This window comes from Salmo salar, chromosome 12, assembly GCF_965601325.2.
Source record: "Salmo salar chromosome 12, fSalSal1, whole genome shotgun sequence".
Taxonomy (NCBI): domain Eukaryota; kingdom Metazoa; phylum Chordata; class Actinopteri; order Salmoniformes; family Salmonidae; genus Salmo; species Salmo salar.
Genome location: NC_138302.1, coordinates 19,931,232 through 19,954,804, shown reverse-complemented (window position 1 = coordinate 19,954,804; position 23,573 = coordinate 19,931,232). Strand labels below are relative to the sequence as shown.

The window sequence follows — 23,573 nt, the reverse complement described above, 5'->3', positions numbered from 1 at the left end:
CTAAAACTGAGCTTGATTTCACTAGGTACGTTCCATGTATTGAATAACACAATATAATCAGATTTATTTAATGAGGCCTAATAATAAATGTACACAGTGATTTAAACATCACATCCCATCCCATCCATACACCACGCTAAACCTACACATAGTATGTGTCTGAAATGGCATCCTATTCCCTACATACTGTACTGTTTGGGTGACACTTCGGACACAGCTAACCTCTCTAACAGTTAGGAGACAAACGAATGATGCCAAGAACTCCAAGTGTAAATATGTCACTCTTGTGACTTGCCGATGCAATGACGTCACACACAAATCATCATCACCATGGTGATTGCGCCATGACATAATTTCTTCAGGCGGTTGAAGTGCTGTTGTCGAGGGGGCGTGACCACACTACCGTGCAGGTGTCACGTGTTTAACCAAAGTCTTGTAATCAGTGACATCCTCATAGATGACATCATCGCCTTCTCCATGGCGACTACGTTGTCGCTCCTGGCAACGGCTCACGGTTTGGAGCACGGTCACTAGGCGACGGTCCAGGGCGGAGAGGTGCAGCTCCGAGAGGAGGGGGGCCACGGAGAATAGAGGATCATGGGAAAGAGAGTCCCTCATGACATCACTGAGACGGTACTGGGGCAGGGAGAGGAGACGCAGATGTAGGAGGGTGGAGCGACGGATCCTGGAGAGAGAGAGGGTGATGGAGTGAGAGTTATGAGAAAGAAGATAAATAAATTATGATCGTGAGGCGGTGGTAGGGGTTCTACTAAGATAACATACTGAATTGTTTTAAGATGGTCATACCAAGAGTCATTTAGTTATTTTATTTAGAATTTTAGGACCTCTTGGTATATAAAACATTTTTTTTTTGTCTACAGAAACACATTGAATAACAGATTCATACATGGAAAAACAATACAGCAGAAGGAAGTTTGTTTTCAAGTGTCTATCCTATATCTGAGCGTTATAAGGAAATGATTGTATTTTTTAACCCCTTTTGTTAAAACACCATCGTGTTCGTGAGTCTCATCTTTCCATAGAGTGGTCAAATTACTTTGTATGCCAAACCGTTCGGATGCTATCTATGTTTTGAGAAATACAAATTTCTGGATGTCTGCTGGTCTGAAAAATACCGCTGTAGCTCTGCCACCTCCCACTGTAGATGCGGAAGGCTGACATCGGTGGATGGGGTGGATTGAGACGCAGCCCATGCAAAAACAGATATCGCTATCTGAAACAGATTGATTTTTATGGAGATGTTTTTATTATGCTACTTAGATTCCTGCGGGGGTGCGGACATCGAGTCTTGGGGGTGCTTAATTATGCACCCCATGTTATACCTGCAGCACTGCTCCAGAGGTGTCAGGATAGAGGGTTCATCTTTAGAGTGACGTCCAAACCTGTAGTCCGCACACACAGTCTCAATGTTACGATCAACTAACGTTAATTAAACCTGTAGTCAGCACACAGACAGTGTCAGTGTTACAATCAACTAACGTTATTAAACCTGTAGTCAGCACACAGACGGTGTCAGTGTTACAATCAACTAACGTTAGTTAAACCTGTAGTAAGCACACAGACAGTGTCAGTGTTACAATCAACTAACGTTAGTTAAACCTGTAGTCAGCACACAGACATAGCGTCAATTTCAGACACACACACATGCATGCACACACCATTAAAAAAAACAGATCATCAATTTCATTGTCAGGATACTCACGCCCTCCCATTGTCTAAGTGCAGAAGGAAAGTGTTGCTGCCAAACTTCTCAAACGTCTCATAGTGGTGTCGGTCCATATTACCTGGAACAAAATAATTTGTGTTGAACTCGTTTGTTTGTGTTTTATTTTCTGCTTTTTCCTCTTTCTGCTAATTGAAAAGACTGGTCTCCATGAACAGCACAATAGAAAGGTATTATTATTACAGTATCATTACTATCATAGTTCTAATATGTTATTATGTCCTGACCCAGATCTACCCATGAGAAAGTCTAGTAAAGTCATGTCTATCAGGTCCACCAGTCTCCCTCCCTCCCCAGCCCAGACCTACCCATGAGGAAGTCTAGTATAGTCATGTCTATCAGGTCCACCAGTCTCCTTCCCCAGCCCAGACCTACCCATGAGGACGTCTAGTATGTATACGAAACGCTTCAGTCTGGTTTTAGACCCCATCATAGCACTGAGACTGCACTTTTGAAGGTGGTAAATGACCTTTTAATGACGTCAGACCGAGGCTTTGCATCTGTCCTCATGCTCCTAGATCTTAGTGCTGCTTTTGATACCATCGATCACCACATTCTTTTGGAGAGATTGGAAACCCAAATTGGTCTACATGGACAAGTTCTGGCCTGGTTTAGATCTTATCTGTCGGAAAGATATCAGTTTGTCTCTGTGAATGGTTTTTCCTCTGACAAATCAACTGTAAATTTCGGTGTTCCTCAAGGTTCCGTTTTAGGACCACTATTGTTTTCACTATATATTTTACCTCTTGGGGATGTCATTCGAAAACATAATGGCGGTTCGTTGCTCCAGCCTTTCAGGTTAACCTGGTTAGCCCCAACAGGTTAAATTTCACTGCTATGCGGATGACACACAGCTGTACATTTCAATGAAACATGGTGAAGCCCCAAAATTGCCCTCGCTAGAAGCCTGTGTTTCAGACATAATGAAGTGGATGGCTGCAAACTTTTTACTTTTAAACTCGGACAAAACAGAGATGCTTGTTCTAGGTCCCAAGAAACAAAGAGATCTTCTGTTGAATCTGACAATTCATCTGGATGGTTGTACAGTCGTCTCAAATAAAACTTTGAAGGACCTCGGCGTTACTCTGGACCCTGATCTCTCTTTTGAAGAACATATCAAGACTGTTTCAAGGACAGCTTTTTTCCATCTACGTAACATTGCAAAAATAAGAAACTTTCTGTCCAAAAATGATGCAGAAAAATTAATCCATGCTTTTGTTACTTCTAGGTTGGACTACTGCAATGCTCTACTTTCCGGTTACCCGGATAAAGCACTAAATAAACTTCAGTTAGTGCTAAATTCGGCTGCTAGAATCCTGACAAGAACCAAAAAATGTGATCATATTACTCCAGTGCTAGCCTCCCTACACTGGCTTCCTGTTAAGGCAAGGGCTGATTTCAAGGTTTTACTGCTAACCTACAAAGCATTACATGGGCTTGCTCCTACCTATCTTTGCGATTTGGTCCTGCCGTACATGCCTACACGTACGCTACGGTCACAAGACGTGGGCCTCCTAATTGTCCCTAGAATTTCTAAGCAAACAGCTGTAGGCAGGGCTTTCTCCTATAGAGCTCCATTTTTATGGAATCGTCTGCCTACCCATTTGAGAGACGCAGACTCAGTCTCAACCTTTAAGTCTGTACTGAAGACTCATCTCTTCAGTAGGTCCTATGATTAAGTGTAGTTTGGCCCAAGGGTGTGAAGGTGAATGGAAAGGCTGGAGCAACGAACCGCCCTTGCTGTCTCTGTCTGGCCAGTTTCCCCTCTCTCCACTGGGATTCTCTGCCTCTAACCCTATTACGGGGCTGAGTCACTGGCTTACTGGTGTTCTTCCATGCCGTCCCTGGGAGGGGTGCGTCACTTGAGTGGGTTGAGTCACTAACGTGGTCTTCCTGTCTGGGTTGGCGCCCCCCCTTGGGTTGTGCCGTGGCGGAGATCTTTGTGGGCTATACTCGGCCTTGTCTCAGGATGGTAGGTTGGTGGTTGGAGATATCCCTCCAGTGGTGTGGGGGCTGTGCTTTGGCAAAGTGGGTGGGGTTATATCCTGCCTGTTTGGTCCTGTCTGGGGTTTCATCGGATGGGGCCACAGTGTCTCCTGACCCCTACTGTCTCAGCCTCCAGTATTTATGCTGCAGTAGTTTATGTATCGGGGGGCTAGGTTGAATCTGTTACATCTGGAGTATTTCTCTTGTCTTATCCGGTGTCCTGTGTGAATTTAAATATGCTCTCTCTAATTCTCTCTTTCTCTCTTTCTTTCTCTCTCTCGGAGGACCTGAACCCTAGGACCATCCGTCAGGACTACCTGGCATGATGACTCCTTGCTGTCCCCAGTCCACCTGGCCGTGCTGCTGCTCCAGTTTCAACTGTTCTGCCTGCGGCTATGGAACCCTGACCTGTTCACTGGACGTGCTACCTGTCCCAGACCTGCTGTCCCAGACCTGCTGGAACCCTGACCTGTTCACCGGACGTGCTACCTGTCCCAGACCTGCTGTCCCAGACCTGCTGGAACCCTGACCTGTTCACCGGACGTGCTACCTGTCCCAGACCTGCTGTTTTCAACTCTCTAGAGACAGCAGGAACGGTAGAGATACTCTCAAAGATCGGCTATGAAAAAGCCAACTGACACTTACTCTTGAGTTGCTGACTTGTTGCACCCTCGACAACTACAATGATTATTATTATTTGACCATGCTGGTCATTTATGAACATTTGAACATCTTGGCCATGTGCTGTTATAATCTCCACCCGGCACAGCCAGAAGAGGACTGGCCACCCCTCATAGCCTGGTTCCTCTCTAGGTTTCTTCCTAGGTTTTGGCCTTTCTAGGGAGTTTTTCCTAGCCACCGTGCTTCTACGCCTGCATTGCTTGCTGTTTGGGGTTTTAGGCTGGGTTTCTGTACAGCACTTTGAGATATCAGCTGATGTAAGAAGGGCTATGTAAATACATTTGATTTGATTTGATTTGAGTATAGTCATGTCTATCAGGTCCACCAGTCTCCCTCCCCAACCCAGACCTACCCAGGAGGAAGTCTAGTATAGTCATGTCTAACAGGTCCACCAGTCTCCTTCCCCAGTCCAGACCTACCCATGAGGAAGTCTAGTATAGTCATGTCTAACAGGTCCACCAGTCTCCCTCCCTCCCCAACCCAGACCTACCCAGGAGGAAGTCTAGTATAGTCATGTCTAACAGGTCCACCAGTCTCCTTCCCCAGTCCAGACCTACCCATGAGGAAGTCTAGTATAGTCATGTCTATCAGGTCCACCAGTCTCCCTCCCTCCCCAACCCAGACCTACCCATGAGGAAGTCTAGTATAGTCATGTCTATCAGGTCCACCAGTCTGGTTCCCTTGTTGTATGGTGGGGTCTTCTTCACTCTGTCACAGTAGTCTGGGTCTTTCTCCCACCTGCAACGTGACAACAGGGTTAGAGTTGAGGGTAGTTTTAGAGTTAGGATTGAGGGTTAGAGTTAGAGTTGAGGGTTAGAATTAGGGTTGAGGCTAGGGTTAGAGTTAGGGTTTAGGGTTAGAATTAGGGTTGAGGCTTGGGTTAGAATTAGGGTTTAGGGTCAGAATTAGGGTTGAGGGTTAGAATTAGGGTTGAGGCTAGGGTTAGAGTTAGAGTTGAGGGTTAGAATTAGGGTTTAGTGTTAGAATTAGGGTTGAGGCTCGGGTTAGAGTTAGGGTTGAGGGTTAGAGTTAGGATTGAGGGTTATAATTAGGGTTGAGGGTTAGAGTTAGGTTTGAGGGTTAGAATTAGGGTTGAGGCTAGGGTTAGAGTTAGGGTTGAGGGTTAGAGTTAGGGTTGAGGGTTAGAATTAGGGTTGAGGCTAGGGTTAGGGTTGAAGGTTAGAGTTAGGGTTGAGGGTTAGAGTTAGGGTTGAGGGTTAGAGTTAGGGTTAGAATTAGGGTTGAGGCTAGGGTTAGAGTTAGGTTTGAGTGTTAGAGTTAGGGTTGAGGCTAGGGTTAGAGTTAGGGTTGAGTGTAGGTTTAGAGCTAGAGTTGAGGCTAGGGTTAGAGTTAGGGTTTAGGCTAGGTTTAGAGTTAGAGTTAAGGTTGAGGGTTAGAGTTAGAGTTGAGGCTAGGGTTAGAGTTAGCGTTTAGACTAGGTTAAGAGTTAGGGTTGAGGGTTAGAGTTAGGGGTGAGGCTAGGGTTAGAGTTGAGGCTAGGGTTAGAGTTGAGGCTAGGGTTAGAGTTGAGGCTAGGGTTAGAGTTAGGGTTGAGGGTTAGAGTTAGGGTTGAGGGTTAGAGTTAAAGTTGAGGCTAGGGTTAGAGTTGAGACTAGGGTTAGAGTTAGGGTTGAGGGTTCAAGTTATGGTTGAGGCTAGGGTTAGAGTTAGGGTTGAGTCTAGTTTTAGGGTTGAGTCTAGTTTTAGAGTTGAGGCTAGGGTTAGAGTTGAGGCTAGGGTTGGAGTTGAGACTACGGTTAGAGTTAGAGTTGAGGCTAGGGTTGGAGTTGAGGCTAGGGTTAGAGTTATTATCTATCTATAGATATAGCTATAGACTCTATACCCACACTGCCAGTTTGCTGCGGCTGTAGGAGCGTTTCCAGGGAGACCTCCAGGTACGTCTGGTGGCCAGGGAGGGGTCCGGCAGCATCATGGCCAGGGAGGCCTCCAGGTTCTGGGGTCGACCACACACAGCGTGCTCCGTACTGCAGTAGTAGGAACACTGGCCATAGAAACACACATTATTCACTAGGGGAGATAAAGGGGGATGGAGGGGGGAGAGGAGAGTTTGAGTGCACTCTTCTCTTCATCATCAGTGTAGATGACAGGAGAGGTAGCAATTCAAGAGCTGACAGAGAGAAAGATTGAAAATGAAAGAAATTAATTCAGCAAAAATTGCCTTTCCTCTAAATAATATGCAGCATCTATTTTCATATTCCCCACTAGAGAAAACAGAGATGTGAAACATGTAATATAAGGAGAGAGTTGGCAAAGAAAGAGGAGTGAGAGAGAGGGAGGTGGGGTGAGTGTGATAGAGGGATAGAGTGAAGGAAGGAAGGAGTGATATAATGATAAACAGACCAGGAGAGGTGAAGAAGGTCCGGGCCAGTTTGTGGTCAGTGGTGATGTCTTTGATCTCTGTTACCACGTCAACCAGCCTCCCTACCGCTGGGGGGATCCGTCTGTAACCCAACACCCTGAGAGAGAGGAGGTGAGTGGAGAGAAGAGGAGGGACAGGGGAGAGAGATGGGAGAGGTGGGGGGGTGTAGATAGAGGGAGAGGAGAGAGAGGCAGAGGCAGATGGGAGAGGGGGATAGAGAGAGAGAGAGAGAGAGAGAGAGAGAGAGAGAGAGAGGAGTCCATGTTTAATGCTTCTCAATGTCTTCTCATCATTCTCCACCATTTCAGTCAGTGGTGTGGTATGCTATATACTCCCCTGGCTGTTGCTATCAAGGTGAGAAACAGACTCATCGTTTACCTGTCCAGGTGAAATGCAGCGATCTCTGCGTTGTGTCTCTCAAAGTCAGAGAAGTAGTAGAGGTTGAAGTTGGTCTCCTCATCACGCTCTTGTCTGACAGAGATACAGTCAACACAGGAACACAGCTATACAGACGATACACAGTCAACACAGGAACACAGATATTCAGACTATACACCCCAAACCATCACAATTGGGTTGAGGTCGGGTGATTGTGGAGGCTAGGTCATCTGATGCAGCACTCCATCACTCTCCTACTTGGTCAAATAGCCCTTACACATCTTAAAGGTGTGTTTTGGGTCATTGTCCTTTTGAAAAACAAAATTATAGTCCCACTAAGAACAAACCACATGGGATGACGTATCGCTGCAGAATGCTGTGGTGGCCATGCTGGTTAAGTGTGCCTTGAATTCTAAATAAATCACTGACAGTGTCACCAGCAAAGCACACTCACACCATCACACCTCCTCCTCCATGCTTCACGGTGGGAACCACACATGCGGAGATCATCCGTTCACCTACTCTGCGTCCCACAAAGACACGGCGGTTGGAACCAAAAATCTCAAATTTGTACTCATCAGACCAAAGGACAGATTTCCACCGGTCTAATGTCCATTGCTCGTGTTTCTTGGGCCAAGCAAGTCGCTTCTTATTATTAGTGTCCTTTAGCAGTGGTTTCTTTGCAGCAATTCAACCATCAATGCCTGATTCACACAGTCTCCTCTGAACAGTTGATGTTGAGATGTGTCTGTTACTTGAACTCTGTGCTTGATGGTTCTTGCGGCTGCACTTGAAGAAACTTTCAGAGTTCTATAAATTCTACGGATTGACTGACCTTAATTTCTTAAAGTAATGATGGACTGTCGTTCTCTTTGCTTATTTAAGCTGTTCTTGCCATAATATGGACTTGGTCTTTTACCAAATAGGACTATCTTCTGTATACCACCCCTACCTTGTCACAGCACAACTGATTGGCTCAAACGCATTAAGAAGGAAAGAAATTCTCTAAAATTAACATTTAACAAGGCACACCTGTTAATTAAAATATATTCCCGGTGACTACCTCATTAAGCTGGTTGAGAGAATGCCAAGAGTGCGCAAAGCTGTCATCAAGGCAAAGAGTGGCTACTTTGAAGAATCTCAAATATAAAATATAATTTGATTTGTTTAACACTTTTTTGGTTACTACATGATTCCACGAGTGTTATTTCATAGTTTTGATGTCTTCACTATTATTCTACAATGTAGAAAATAGTACAAATTAAGAAAAACCCTTGAATGAGTAGGTGTGTCCAAACTTTTGACTGGTGCTGTACGTGTGTGCGTGCGTGTGTAAGTCTCTCACTTCATTGGTTTGAGCATGGCCTGTCCGTAGTTAGGAAATGACATCACCAGCTTGAGCTGTGTCCCTCCAGACTTCTGCACTGAGAGAGATAGAGAGAGACGGGTTACCATAGCAACACTTGACATTCACATACTGAGTACACACTGAGCTCTCTCTATCACACACACACACACACACACACACACACACACACACACACACACACACACACACACACCACACACACACACACACACACACACACACACACACACACACACACACACACACACACACACACACACACACACACACACACAGGGTTACCTTGTTTGAAACTAAATAACGTCATCCAGTGTTTGTTTTCATCCTGCAGTTCTACGTTAATCCACTAGTGGTCTCCCCATACCTGACTCTAAACATCACAACAGAGACTACCTCCCAACTATGGGAGATGGTGCTCTTCATCCTCTGTGTGTACAGGACATAACGCCCCCATATCTCCCACCCCCCAACAATCAGGCTCCCAAGATCCCTCCCCAACACACACACCACCCACGCACACCACCCACACCACCCACACACACTCCAGTGTGAAGTTTCCCTTTGACAGACATCTAGGATCAGCTTCCCCTCCCCCAATTCTAACCTTAACCCCCTTAGTGGGGAAATTGCTAAACTGATCCAAGACCAGTGTCAAGGGGGAACTTCCCCCTATTCCGCCACACACACACACACACCTGCGCTGACGATACGGTGTGTGCTGAGCTGCTGAGCAAGAGATGCCATGTTGGGGTCCAGGTGGGGGTAGAGCTGCCAACGGGAGATACCAAGATGGAACCTCAGCCAGGGGGGGTGGATGTCACTGCTCCTGTTCCAATGGGCTGAGTCATCGCCGATGTCACTGTCACTCACCCTGGGGAGGGTGGAGGGGGAAAGAGAGGGAGAGGAGAAGAGGGTTGGAGACACAAGAGGAGAGGACAAGAGCGAAGTAGTTCAAAGGAGGAGACGACAGGAGGAGAGGACAAGAGAGAAGTAGTTCAAAGGAGGAAGAGGAGGAGAAGAGAGGAGGGTTGGAGACACAAGAGGAGAGGACAAGAGAGAAGTAGTTCAGAGGAGGAGACGACAGGAGGAGAGGACAAGAGAGAAGTAGTTCAGAGGAGGAGACGACAGGAGGAGAGGACAAGAGAGAAGTAGTTCAGAGGAGACGACAGGAGGAGAGGACAAGAGAGAAGTAGTTCAGAGGAGGAGACGACAGGAGGAGAGGACAAGAGAGAAGTAGTTCAGAGGAGGAGACGACAGGAGGAGAGGACAAGAGAGAAGTAGTTCAGAGGAGGAGACGACAGGAGGAGAGGACAAGAGAGAAGTAGTTCAGAGGAGGAGACGACAGGAGGAGAGGACAAGAGAGAAGTAGTTCAGAGGAGGAGACGACAGGAGGAGAGGACAAGAGAGAAGTAGTTCAGAGGAGGAGACGACAGGAGGAGAGGACAAGAGAGAAATAGTTCAGAGGAGGAGGTGACTGACAGGAGAAGAGGACAAGAGAGAAGTAGTTCAGAGGAGGAGACGACAGGAGGAGAGGACAAGAGAGAAATAGTTCAGAGGAGGAGGTGACTGACAGGAGAAGAGGACAAGAGAGAAGTAGTTCAGAGGAGGAGATGACTGACAGGAGAAGAGGACAAGAGAAAAGTCGTTCAGAGGAAGAGGAGGAAGAGGAGGTAATGCTAGGAGAAACAGGAGGGATATTTGCCATAATGAACTAAAGGATCATGCAGCATGTGTCCTTGATGCACTTAAAAAGCTTGTCTGTTTTTTCAGAACAATCACGCTACTTCCCTAAACTCACCACATCTGTGTGCTCGTCTCGCGCGCCTTCCCTTTGGGCTTCACCTTCAGCAGCCAATCATCTTCATGGATGGGCGGGGTTGGCATGTTGTAGAGCGGGTGGCTAAAAAGAGCCTCTAATTTCGACATCCTGGACCCCATAGGCTTCATCCCCATCGAGCCAAACTTTCCTACCCTTACCGTCATGTTGAGTGAGTCTACAGGCCCTTCCTCCTTACGTCCATGACCTACCTTGACGGCCATTTTGGTTGTGACAGCGTCCTTTTCGGCCAATTTTTGAGGGCCATTGCTGTCCATATGGGAAGAGTCCACTTTTCTGGTGTCCGGGGGTATCTTGGCATAGCTGGCGTGGTTGTCCGACATCCTGGAGGTGTAGTTGGTATCCACCAGGGCTCGGAGGGTGTGGAGGTGTGTCTGACGAGGGGAGGGGGCATCACAGGGGTTCTGGTAGACGGAGCGGGATAGGACGGCGAGGAGGAGGTGGAGAGAGAGGGAGGCAATGGCCAGCGATAGGCAGACAGTCCGAGAGCGACGGCGCGTATACCACCTCATCGTCCTGAGGGAGAGAAAGAGTTGAGAAAGACAGAGACAAAAATATGTAAAGGAGGAGATAGAAGGAAGAGAGAGTAGGAGGAAGAGGAGAAAAACTGGATAAATATAGGTGAAAGGATGAGGGAGGATTGGAGAGAGAGAAAGGAGGAGGATGAGGAGGAGAGGTTGGGGGGTGAATGTGGGAGAATGAGAGAGAAAGTTAGAGGAACGAGGGAAGGAAAGAGTCTCAGAAACAGCGTGGAGTGAGAGATAGAAAGAAGTCTCTAGAGACTCGACCATTCGAAAGTCAGAGCAGCCCTCTATTCTGGCATAGATACCCTCCAATACAACTACCTAGATACCCTCCAATACAACTACCTAGATACCTCCAATACAACTACCTAGATACCCTCCAATACAACTACCTAGATACCCTCCGATACAACTACCTAGATACCCTCCGATACAACTACCTAGATACCCTCCGATACAACTACCTAGATACCCTCCGATACAACTACCTAGATACCCCCCGATACAACTACCTAGATACCCTCCAATACAACTACCTAAATACCCTCCGATACAACTACCTAAATACCCTCCGATACAACTACCTAGATACCCCCGAAACAACTACCTAAATACCCTCCGATACAACTACCTAAATACCCTCCGATACAACTACCTAGATACCCCCGAAACAACTACCTAGATACCCTCCAATACAACTACCTAGATACCCCCGAAACAACTACCTAGATACCCCCGATACAACTACCTAGATACCTATGAAACAACTACCTAGATACCCTCCGATACAACTACCTAGATACCCCCGATACAACTACCTAGATACCCCCGAAACAACTACCTAAATACCCCCGAAACAACTACCTAGATACCCCCGAAACAACTACCTAGATACCCCCGAAACAACTACCGAGATACCCCCGAAACAACTACCTAGATACCCTCCGATACAACTACCTAGATACCCCCGATACAACTACCTAGATACCCACGAAACAACTACCTAGATACCCCCGATACAACTACCTAGATACCCCCGAAACAACTACCTAGATACCCCCGAAACAACTACCTAAATACCCTCCGATACAACTACCTAGATACCCCCGATACAACTACCTAGATACCCCCGAAACAACTACCTAGATACCCTCCGATACAACTACCTAGATACCCCCGAAACAACTACCTAGATACCCTCCGATACAACTACCTAGATACCCCCCGATACAACTACCTAGATACCCCCGAAACAACTACCTAAATACCCTCCAATACAACTACCTAGATACCCTCCAATACAACTACCTAGATACCTCCCAATACAACTACCTCTTTCTTTACCGAGATACCACCCCAATACAACTACCTCTTTCTGTCCCTAGATACCACCCCAATACAACTACCTCTTTCTGTAGGGAATAGGGTGCCATTTGGTTTGCAGTAATAGACAACGGTCAACTCAGGACAAAGCACAGACTCTCCCAGGCACGACCACATCCCCCTTCTATAGAAGGTCACTGAAACGAATGAGTGAAGTAGGTATCATTTTACCACCTCTCTTTCTCCTCTCTCCTCTCTCCTTTCTCCTTCCCTCGTTACTCACCTTTCTTTCTTTAAAGGTTTCCCCCCCAATGTTCTCCTCCTTCTTCTTTCTTGTTTCTTTCTTGTTTCCTCACTCCCCGGAATGAGACAGAGCTCTGATATCTGGTCAACCTATATTCATCTGTTTTCTCTCTATCTCTCTATCCCTTCCATCACTCTATCTCTTTGTCCCCTGGCATAGGCAGGGAGGTGTGCCAGGTTAGGGTGACCCGAGTGGCATGCTGTTAGAGCAATAAAGTTGTTTACTCATCCCTCTTTCTGTCTGTCTGTCTGTCTGTCTGTCTGTCTGTCTGTCTGTCTGTCTGTCTGTCTGTCTGTCTGTCTGTCTGTCTGTCTGTCTGTCTGTCTGTCTGTCTGTCTGTCTGTCTGTCTGTCTGTCTGTCTGTCTGTCTGTCTGTCTGTTTGTCTGTTTGTATGTCTACCTTTCAGTATTTCTCTCTTTCTATCTGCCCCTCTATATACACTACACGGCCAAAAGTATATGGACACCTGCTTGTCGAACATCTCATTCCAAAATCATGGGCATTAATATGGAGTTGGTCCCTCCACATACTTTTGTATATATAATGTATATCTGTTTGTCTGTCTGTCTGTCTGTCCCACTGTACTTTCATCATGTACTGTAGCATTAACATCATGTAAAGAAACAGATCCTAACACACACACAACACACACACACACACACACACACACACACACACACACACACACACACACACACACACACACACACACACACACACACACACACACACACACACACACACTCAAACACAGAAGACACACAGGGATTTATGAGATGATTAACCAAGTTAATAAAAGACAAACAAACATTTGTATGCCAGCTCAGTGTAACACTGCAGTGTGTGTCTGTGCGTGTGTGTGTGTGCGTGCGTGGGTGGGTGCGTGTGTGCGTGCGTGCGTGGGTGCGTGCGTGCGTGCGTGCGTGTGCGCGTGTGCGCGTGGGTGTGTGTGTGTGCGTGTGTGTGTGGATGCGTGTGTGTGTGGATGTGTGTGTGTGCGTGTGTGTGTGGATGCGTGTGTGACACTCTAAAGGAGGAATATTTCTTCTCCTCTCTTTCCCATCCAACTGTATCCTTCCCCTCTCCTTTTCTTCTTCCCTCCATTAGAGCTGATGATGTAACGGCTCCCATACGGCTCAGACTCCGATGTACCTTTCACTATGCTTCTTCGGACAAACACACACATGGATGCACACAGTCACATTAATATTGGATTATGCTTAATCAATTCTCAATAGAGGCCTACTGGCACGGACAGGATGAAAAAAAATCATCCCTTGCTTTCTCTTTACACACACCCCCTCTCGCTCTCTCTCTCTCCTCTCATTCTCTCTATCTCTACCTCTCCCTCTCTCCTCTCATTCTCTCTCCTCTCATTTTCTCTCTCTCTCTCCCCTCTCTCTCTCCTCTCATTCTCTCTCTTCTCTCTCTCTCCCTCTCTCTCTTCTCTCATTCTCCCCCTCTCCTCTCTCTCTCTCTCCCTCTCTCTCTCTCTATCCCCTCTCTCTCTCCTCTCATTCTCTCTCTTCTCTCTTTCTCTCCCTCTCTCTCTCTTCTCTCATTCTCCCCCCTCTCTCTCTCTCTCCTCTCTCTCTCTCTCTCTCTCCAACCCTTTATTTATATTCCTTACATTACTTCTAAAGTTCGTTCACATTCTAAGAGCCGACTCTCTCTTTTTCTTTACCTGTTTTGTATGCAGTTATTGAATTCTGTGAGTTTTCTCTAACAAGAAACACACACACACACACACACACACACACACACACACACACACACACACACACACACACACACACACACACACACACACACACACACACACACACACACACACACACACACACACACACACACACACACACACACACACACACACACACACACACACACACACCGGTCATGGCCAGTCCAGCATCTACCGCTCTGTCCAGTGGAGAGGTTGCTAAGATACAGCAGCAACGGTTTCTAACATGGCAGTATGAAGTAAAAATGAACCTCTTGTCACAGACATTTGAAGCCTACAACCAAACAGAGATATAGCAGTATATCATTATATAGTATAGACTATTTAGCTGTGCCAACCATAGATTATATAGAGATACTAGTATAGATAGAGCAGTATATCATTATCTAGTATAGACTATTTATCTGTATCAACCAATGATTATATAGAGATCCTGGTATAGATAGAGCAGTATAGAATTATTTAGTATAGACTATTTAGCTATATCAACCATAGATTATATTGTGATCCTGGTATAGATAGAGCAGTATATCGATATCTAGTATAGACTATTTAGCTGTATCAGGCATATACTAGAGCTGGGAAGATAAACAGGAAATGATCGACAGCAACCATACCGACCTCTTATTGTAGGCAGTTTGCTGATATCGTTCTTTATGATAATAGTAGCCTATACTAGAGAAATGTGAAGTTTAAAGTTAAATAAGTTTGCTAATGGGTGATTGTTAATGGGACAATCAGACCAGTAATAGTAGTTTAAAGGGTAATAAAAAAACACTGTGGTGAACATTCATGTTAGAAACTTATCGCTGTATTTATCATTACCGTATCAATTCAGGAAATGGATTTAGGATTTTTGTCCATACCGGACAGCTCTATATACCATATAGAGATCTTAGTACAGATATACCAATATATCAGAGTGTAGTATAGACTATTTAGCCATGTCAACTATAAACCATACGGATATCATAGATTCATTTCTGTGGTATTAACCAGTAATGGTGCATTCATTCAATTCATTTTATTTGTATAGATCGTTTTTTTGCATAGTTCAATCAGCAATAATTGCCCTGAGATCCACAACTGTGCAGCTCTTCACGATTTATTTACCTGCAACAGTAAATAACAGCTTAATTCTAGACTACACTTTTGGAATTATATGTGGTATTACTATGACAATGTCTATCAATGTGCAGGCTGTACTGTAATGTATTGTTGAGAGGTTGTAGGGCAGTCTCAGTGTGACTCTTTGGTTATCAGTATGTAGGCTGTACTGTAATGTATTGTAATGTACTGTTGAGAGGTTGTAGGGCAGTCTCAGTCTGACTCTTTGGTTCTTTATTAATATTTCAGCAGAGCAGAGAGACACAGGGGATGAGATATATAAAGACACACACATACACACACAGGGGAGGAGATAAAGGGCATCGGACCTGAATAATACATGAGGATCAAACAGGGTACCTGAGGGTGGCTAAATGTTTACTGGGAAGTCTCAAAACATGTTGGCTATTATAGCTATTGTTACATCAGTAGGTTCTTGTGTGTGTGAAAGAGAGAGACGGAGAGAGACGACACAGAGTCTAACGAGAGACATTGTGTGTGTTGTCAGAGGACAAGGTGACCTGATCAGAGGTCAGTCTTTGAGTAAGCAGCTGCTTCTGTCCAGATTGCAACACACACTACCCATGTAATAATCTGTCAACAACAAAATCTGTCCCTCTCTCGCTTTCCCCTCTGCCAAAATCTCCCTCGTTCTTTTCCCTCCTTTCACTAATCCTGCTTTCTTTCTCTGTCAAAATCCTTGTATTTTCCTTCGTCAAAATTGTGTCACTTTCCCCTCCTGTCAAAATCTTGCATTCTCACCTCCCCTATAGTCTCTTTTCAGATAAATTATTTTGTCAAATATGTCTCCCTGATATCCTCCCATAAAGAAAATGACTTCTATCCCCTATATACACTGAGTGGACAAAACATTATGAACACCTGCTCTTTCCATGACATGACCAGGTAAATCCAGGTGAAAGCTATGATCCCTTATTGATGTCACTTGTTAAATTCACTTAAATCATTGTAGATGAACGGGAGGAGACAGGTTTAAGAAGGATTTTTAAGCATTGAGACATGGATTGTGTATGTGTACCATTCAGAGGGTGAATGGACAAGACATTTAAGTGCCTTTGAACGGGGTATGGCAGTAAGTGACAGGCGCACTGGTTTGTGTCAAAAACCGCAACGCTGCTGGGTTTTTCACACTCAACAGTTTCTTGTGTGTATCAAGAATGGTCCACCACCCAAAGGACATCCAGCCAACTTGACACAACTATGAAAAGTATTGGAGTCAACATGGGCCAGCATCCCTGTGGAATGCTGTCAACACCTTGTAGAGTCCATGCCCTGACGAATTGAGGCTGCTCTGAGGGCAAAAAAAGTCCAAGTCCTTTCTCAAGCTGCTGCCTATAGCAACCATATTCTATCCCCATATAACCATGTCCCTATAGCAACCATATTCTATCCCCATGTAACCATGTTCCTATAGCAACCATATTCTATCCCCATGTAACCATGTCCCTATAGCAACCATATTCTACCCCCATGTAACCATGTCCCTATAGCAACCATATTCTATCCCCATGTAACCATGTCTCTATAGCAACCATATTCTATCCCCATGTAACCATGTCCCTATAGCAACCATATTCTATCCCCATGTAACCATGTCCCTATTGCAACCATATTCTATCCTCATGTAACCATGTCCCTATAGCAACCATATTCTATCCTCATGTAACCATGTCCCTATAGCAACCAACCAGGTCTCTAGTAACTAATGAGTGTTAGGACATTCTGTAATCCCAAGAACATGTCTTCCACAAAACAAATCATCAAGTCTCTGTCTCCCCTTCCCAAAATTGGTTACCCCCCCTCTCTATGTACCATTTAAAGAAGATAGAAAGAAGAGAGGAATGAGATAGAGAAAGAGATGTGAAAGAGAGGCTCTACCTCACAGAAAACTAGACAGTAACACTCGTAGTGAGTATGTTTCTCAGTACAATTCAGGTTTTATTTCACAATCAGTTCATTTCAAACAGAAAATCAATCACATTGCCAGTATCAACCTGTCAGCTACAAATACTAACAAATTGTTTGTCAACAACAGTTGTATGTACTGTATCTGTATTGGGCTGGTCTGTTGTTTCTGTCCTCTTCACCTAACAATCAGACATAGCATTATAAAAAACTGAAAAATATTTTAAAAATCTAAATCGGCATCAAAGTATTTACACATACTTACAATTATAAAATACAAAATCATATTAAATGGAGTCAATGAGAAGAAAGTGTGTCCCCCCCCCCCCCCCCACACCCACACCCACACCCACACACACACACACACACACACACACACACACACACACACACACACACACACACACACACGGATATTGGAGACCCTGGCTGCATTTAATTTGTGTCGAAGTGAATTCACACACAGCACTTTAAGAACAAGTCAAATTGGACAGAATACGGCAAATCAATTCAGACGGGAGAGAATAAGAAAGAGAAAGCTAACCGACAGAGAGAGAGAGATGATCCATGGACAGATAGATAGTAGTGAGTGTTGCAACTGAGGACAGATGGTTTTTACACGCTACACGCATCAGCGGTCGCATTCTGTGAGCTTGTGTGGCCTACCACTTCACGGCTGAGCCATTGTTGCTCCTAGACGTTTCCACTTCACAATAACAGCACTTACAGTTGACCGGGGCAGCTCTAGCAGGGCAGAGATTTGATGAACTGACTTGTTGGAAAGGTGGCATCCTATGACGGTGCCACGTTGAACGTCACTGAGCTCTTCAGTAAGGCCATTCTACTGCCAATGTTTGTCTATAGAGATTGCATGGCTGTGTGCTCGATTTTATACACCTGTCAGCGGGTGTGGCTGAAATGGCCGAATCCACTATACTTTTGTGTATATATATTATATATTAGTGTAGATAGACACACAGATATATAGATCTAGTGTGGTTGTTGATGCTAGGAGCACTTCCAGACACACACGGCCAGGCTTCCTCCAAAGAACATGTAGAGCAGGTTCTTGACCTCGTGTGTCACCTCGAAGCCGAAGCCCTCGCCGATCACCACGTGCCACGAGCTGCCAAACTTCTTATCCATCGACTCCTTGATCATCTTCGCTGCACTCTGAGAGAGGGAGAGGGGGATGGAGTGGGAGGTGGGGGGAGTGAAAAGGGAGAGAGAGAGAGAGAGAGAGAGATATTTGTCAAGTACAGTAACTCACCATAGGTACTGATGTCACGCTGCTAGTCATATCCAAACAAACTTTCCAGGTGTCATAGCTCTGCATTTTACACACACACCTCGTTGTTGGTAGCGAACTTCTCGCAGGCTGTGACACAGAGCTCCATGGTCTCAACTCTCATCTCCTCTGGCATGTCTGTGTGCTGCGGAGGGAAACATGTCATTATTACGCACGCGCACGCACACACACACACACACACACACACACACACACACACACACACACACACACACCTCACCCTGATAAGAGGAAAGCTGTGCAGCCTTTTGTAGTCTGCCTCTTCTTTCTTGCTCTCTACTGTCTCTGCCATTCCACCCCACAGCTGAAATACAGAGACATTGGTTAAGGCTTAACTAGCTTGTTATTAATAGCTAGCTAAACGAATCAGCAACTTTGTAGCAAGCTAACTTAGCTAGCTAACGTTACTGATGAACTATTGGTACGTTAGGTCAACCTACCCAGTGCATGGATGAGAACGTGTGCCAGCTAAAGTTAAATGCGTAGCTATGTTGCTTGCCAAAGTCTGGCTTAACATGTTTTTTTGTGTGTTTTTTTTATGTACCGGTAGCTTTGTTTTGATGGGTAGCTAGCAGGCTAACGTTAGCAATTTGGCTAGGTAGCAATAGCCGACTACATGCTGTTGTTTTCACTTCCAAAATAACTTGAATTCTTACTTGCCCGTTGTAATGTATGTGATTATATTGTAGAGATACGTTTTAGAAAGGTACTGCATTTTGTACTTACGTACTGTTTGGTAATACAACCCAAGTTCACTCCACTTTTAGTCCGGTTGTTAAGGAGACATTTTCAACCATAGCAACAAACGGATCCCTTCAACAGGAAAATTAAAAACCCGCCTACTTAGCCGAGCGTCTTCTTCAGTGGTTTAGAAGCCTGTCAATCAATCGCTCCTAACCCCTGGCAAGACGGTGATGAGTTTGTCAGTGCTCTGCTCAACATAAACAGATTGATATAAATCATATGGCTTTGTTTTTAAAAGGATGTGTCATTTGGAAGCAATACATTTTCTTAGCTAGCTACATTGACAATTTTATTTCAGTGTACTTATGCCAACTTTATATGTCTTGTTTCTCTCTCCTCCCTACGGTATCCTGTCTGGTCTGTCTGCATGACCCATAGGCCTATTAAGTTGTGATTGCAGCCACATCTGTTTGTTTGAAACCCCAGGTGGAGGTTTTAACACAAATATCCTGCATGAAAAAAAAGAGAAATAAATGTGGATTTATGCACAGTTGCAAACAAGAATCAAATAGACTAGGTCTATTGTAGGCCCTAGCATTCAATTTATTTATATTTATTTAACCTTTATTTAACTAGGCAAGTCAGTTAAGAATAAATTCTTATTTACAATGACAGTGGGTTAACTGCCTTGTTCAGGGGCAGAACAACAGATTTTTACCTTGTCAGCTCAGGGCCTTGATCCACCAACCTTTTGGTTGCTGGCCCAACACTCTAACCACTAGGCTACCTGCCAACATTAAGTATGTAATGGGCCCTGGTCAAAAGTAGTGCACTGTATAGGGAATAGGGTGCCGTTTGTGATGTAACAATAGTGACTCTAGACCAATTTGATTTATTGTCTCATTACAATGTTTTATCAAAAGGTATATGAGTTCAGTTTCTTGGGAATATACTGAGTACATATTGTCCAGGAGATAATAATGATTCCAGTTGTGGATTATTGCGGATTATCAATTCCTGGAGAGATGGACAAAAACAACAGATCACATTGAGCTGATGACAAAAGGGAGGAGTAATCTCTTTCTCTCTCTCTCTCTCTCTTTCTCTCTCGTTTGCTCTCTCTCTCTCTCTCTCTCTCTTTCTCTCTCTTTTGCTCTCTCTCTCTCTCTCTCTCTCTGTCTCTCTCTGTGTGTGTGTGTGTGTGTGTGTGTGTGTGTGTGTGTGTGTGTGTGTGTGTGTGTGTGTGTGTGTGTGTGTGTGTGTGTGTGTGTGTGTGTGTGTGTGTGTGTGTGTGATGAGTATGTATGCTGTGAGAGACAATGAATCATTCATTAAATGAATGTTTTTTAGATTAGGGTCACATTAGATAATAGATTTACCATAGAAATAGAATTACTAGAGCAGGTATTAGTTATATTTCTATGGGGGTTGGCATCATGACATCATGGGTTCACTGGGCTTTGATCAGCCTGAATGAACCACCTGAGGTTATGACATTAGTTGGAGTTGGAGTCCCACTTCAGAAGTCAAGGAATTATATTGAAGTGTGTGTGTGTGTGTGTGTGTGTGTGTGTGTGTGTGTGTGTGTGTGTGTGTGTGTGTGTGTGTGTGTGTGTGTGTGTGTGTGTGTGTGTGTGTGTGTGTGTGTGTGTGTGTTTTCGTGTGTGTTTTCGTGTGTGCTTGTGTGTGTGTGTGTGTGTGTGTGTTTTCGTGTGTGCTTGTGTGTGTGTGTGTGTGTGTGTGTGTGTGTTCAAAAACTCAAGAGTGTAGGGAGGTGAGTCATGTCGTAATCCCCAACTAAACTCATTAATGAGAGAAGATTAGATGGACTAGCCTTATCCTCATCCACTAGAGGGAGATAGAGAGAGAGAGGGGGGGAGCTATCAGCTTTGTCAATCATCTGTATCCTAGTAGTATTGTGTGATGTTTCCATGTTGCTGTATATACTGTTGTGGTGTACATGTATTGTCATGTATTTATTTAGTTTTTACCACATGCTGCTAAATGAACTGGTGATCATAAAGACTCTACCCTACTAGAAAGAGAGAGGAAACAAGATACAGAGATGAACAAATAAGGAGGGAGAAGAATGATAGAGGGAGAGATAAAACGAGGGAGAGCAGGAGAAGTGTCTGACAGATGGGAAAGTGTAAATAACGACAGCAGATCCACCAGCTGGACCAACAGGGAAGAGGAGGAGAGGCAGAGAGAGAGATCAGAGGAGAAAAAGAAAGGTGGGTAAGGACATCACAGTGGAGAACCTAACACAGTCTCAAATGGCACCCTATTCCCTATCTAGTGCACAATGGGCCCTGGTCAAAAACCCTATGAGCCACTGGTCAAAGGTAGTACACTATGCAGGGGAAAGGGTGCCATTTGGCACTTAGCCACAGACATTCATCATCTCTGGCAGAGAGAGAGAGAAGCTGACTCACATAACAACGTCTGCTTCCCAAAGAGCACCCTATTCCCTTGATGGTGCACCACTTTTGACCCAGACAAATAGGACTCTGGTGAAAAGTAGGACATAGGATGTCATTTGGGATGCAGACAACCATAGAGGAAGTGTTGTTTGTTTTACCCTGAAAAACCAACGGTTGTGACTGACTGACTGACTGACTGGTGGTGAGAGAGCGTGATAAAGAAAGAGGGGGGTTGTGGGGGTGACGCAACATGAGAAATAATGGGCCATGTCCAGGATGTGGTGTGGGGGTGACGCAACATGAGAAATAATGGGCCATGTCCAGGATGTGGTGTGGGGGTGACGCAACATGAGAAATAATGGGCCATGTCCAGGATGTGGTGTGGGGGTGACGCAACATGAGAAATAATGGGCCATGTCCAGGATGTGGTGTGGGGGTGACGCAACATGAGAAATAATGGGCCATGTCCAGGATGTGGTGTGGGGGTGACGCAACATGAGAAATAATGGGCCATGTCCAGGATGTGGTGTGGGGGTGACGCAACATGAGAAATAATGGGTCATGTCCAGGAGGTCAGAATGGATGAATAGTGACTAAAAGATCAAAAAGAGGAGGATGAGAAACTAAAAAGAAAAGTAGATTAGAATCTAATGAGAAAGAAGGGAAGGAAAAGGGTAGAGGGGATGACGTAAATATCAGAGAGCAGGAGAGGATGCAGGGAATGAAATATGGAGGGATAGTGAAAGATACAGGTGGGAGGAAAGAGAGAGAGGGAGGGGGTACATAGAGAGAAAGAGATATACAAAGGGATAGAGAGAGGGACGGAGGGCTAGAGAAGGTTAGACAAAGAGGGGGATGAAAGAGGCATAGAGAGATGGAGGGAAAGATAGAAAGAGAGAGGCGGAGGGATGCAGAGGAAGAGAGAGACAGTAGGGACTAGAGCTGAGTGACAGGTAATTAAAGCTCATGTATTATTCAGGAGGAGAGGAGAGGGAGTGGGGCTGTGACTACATGTGATGCTAATATCCCAAGCTGATGTGTGTGTGTGTGTGTGTGTGTGTGTGTGTGTGTGTGTGTGTGTGTGTGTGTGTGTGTGTGTGTGTGTGTGTGTGTGTGTGTGTTTGCCTGGGAAATAGATAGAGACAGAGAGAGGGGGACCTAACAAAGATTGTAAAGTAGAGGCAAGACTATAGTGTTGAAGTGGGTAGACAGAATAACAAACAATTTGAAGGATGTTGCTAACTAGAGCTAGCGCAATTGCTAACTGGCGTTAGCGCAATGACTGGAAGTCTATGGGTATCTGCTAGCATGCTAGTATATACCCATAGACTTCCATTCATTGTGCTAATGCTAGTTAGCATTGGCATATGAAACCACCTCTAACTTGCTTCATACTGGACACGGAGACATAAAAATGGCATCCACAAGTTCATCTGACTCTGGGGAAGTGTCCCTGAAATGATCCCTTTAAGTGAAAGAGACAGCTACATAAAGTATCCCTTTAAGTGAAAGAGACAGCTACATAAAGTATCCCTTTAAGAGAGAGAGAGACCGATACATAAAGTATCCCTTTAAGAAAGAGAGACAGATACATAAAGTATCCCTTTAAGAAAGAGAGACAGATACATACAGTATCCTTTTAAGAAAGTGAAACAGATACATAAAGTATCCCTTTAAGAGAGAGAAAGACAGAGACATAAAGTATCCCTTTAAGAGAGACAGATACATAACAGTATCCCATTAAGAGAGAGAGACAGATACATAAAGTATCCCTTTAAGAGAGAGAGACAGATACATAAAGTATCCCTTTAAGAGAGAAAGACAGATAAGTAACAGTATCCCTTTAAGGGAGA

At 44.8% G+C, this 23,573-nt stretch overlaps 2 protein-coding genes across 3 annotated transcripts; both read right to left on the bottom strand.

Annotated features, from left to right (window-relative positions):
• Nucleotides 1–399: 399 nt before the first annotated feature.
• On the bottom strand, nt 400–10,887 carry LOC106591397 (extracellular serine/threonine protein kinase FAM20C). The gene is made up of 10 exons (XM_082958441.1): nt 10,337–10,887; nt 9,234–9,409; nt 8,515–8,593; nt 7,170–7,262; nt 6,773–6,888; nt 6,259–6,439; nt 5,040–5,149; nt 1,724–1,805; nt 1,344–1,403; nt 400–685 (listed from the first exon to the last, which is right to left on the bottom strand). The coding sequence occupies exons 1-10, from the start codon at nt 10,885–10,887 to the stop codon at nt 400–402; spliced, it is 1,734 nt and encodes a 577-aa protein (XP_082814567.1).
• Nucleotides 10,888–17,316: 6,429 nt separating this feature from the next.
• LOC106564334 (dynein axonemal light chain 4) lies at nt 17,317–19,456 on the bottom strand. Of its 2 annotated transcripts, none has more exons than XM_014130381.3 (4): nt 19,340–19,456; nt 18,834–18,917; nt 18,654–18,737; nt 17,317–18,477 (listed from the first exon to the last, which is right to left on the bottom strand). In XM_014130381.3, exons 2-4 carry the CDS (start codon nt 18,903–18,905, stop codon nt 18,313–18,315), a joined length of 321 nt encoding a protein of 106 aa, XP_013985856.1. In that variant the 5' UTR covers nt 18,906–18,917; nt 19,340–19,456; the 3' UTR covers nt 17,317–18,312. The 2 variants fall into 2 exon arrangements, with proteins under 2 accessions (XP_013985856.1, XP_013985857.1); XM_014130382.3 differs by having other exon boundaries at nt 19,344–19,445.
• Between the last annotated feature and the right edge of the window lie 4,117 nt (nt 19,457–23,573).

Bases quoted from the DNA above. Each gene is read 5' to 3' on its own strand.
- LOC106591397 (XM_082958441.1), bottom strand. From the start codon at position 10,887: ATGAGGTGGTATACGCGCCGTCGCTCTCGGACTGTCTGCCTATCGCTG. The intron at 6,889-7,169 runs GTAAACGATGAG...CCTCTCTCTCAG, and splicing joins GCTGCATTTCACCTGGACAG to GGTGTTGGGTTACAGACGGA. The intron at 1,404-1,723 runs GTGAGTATCCTG...TGCGGACTACAG, and splicing joins CACTTAGACAATGGGAGGGC to GTTTGGACGTCACTCTAAAG.
- LOC106564334 (XM_014130381.3), bottom strand. From the start codon at position 18,905: ATGGCAGAGACAGTAGAGAGCAAGAAAGAAGAGGCAGACTACAAAAGG. The intron at 18,738-18,833 runs GTGAGGTGTGTG...TTCCCTCCGCAG, and splicing joins ACAGCTTTCCTCTTATCAGG to CACACAGACATGCCAGAGGA. The intron at 18,478-18,653 runs GTGTGTGTGTAA...TCCCTCTCTCAG, and splicing joins AGTTCGCTACCAACAACGAG to AGTGCAGCGAAGATGATCAA.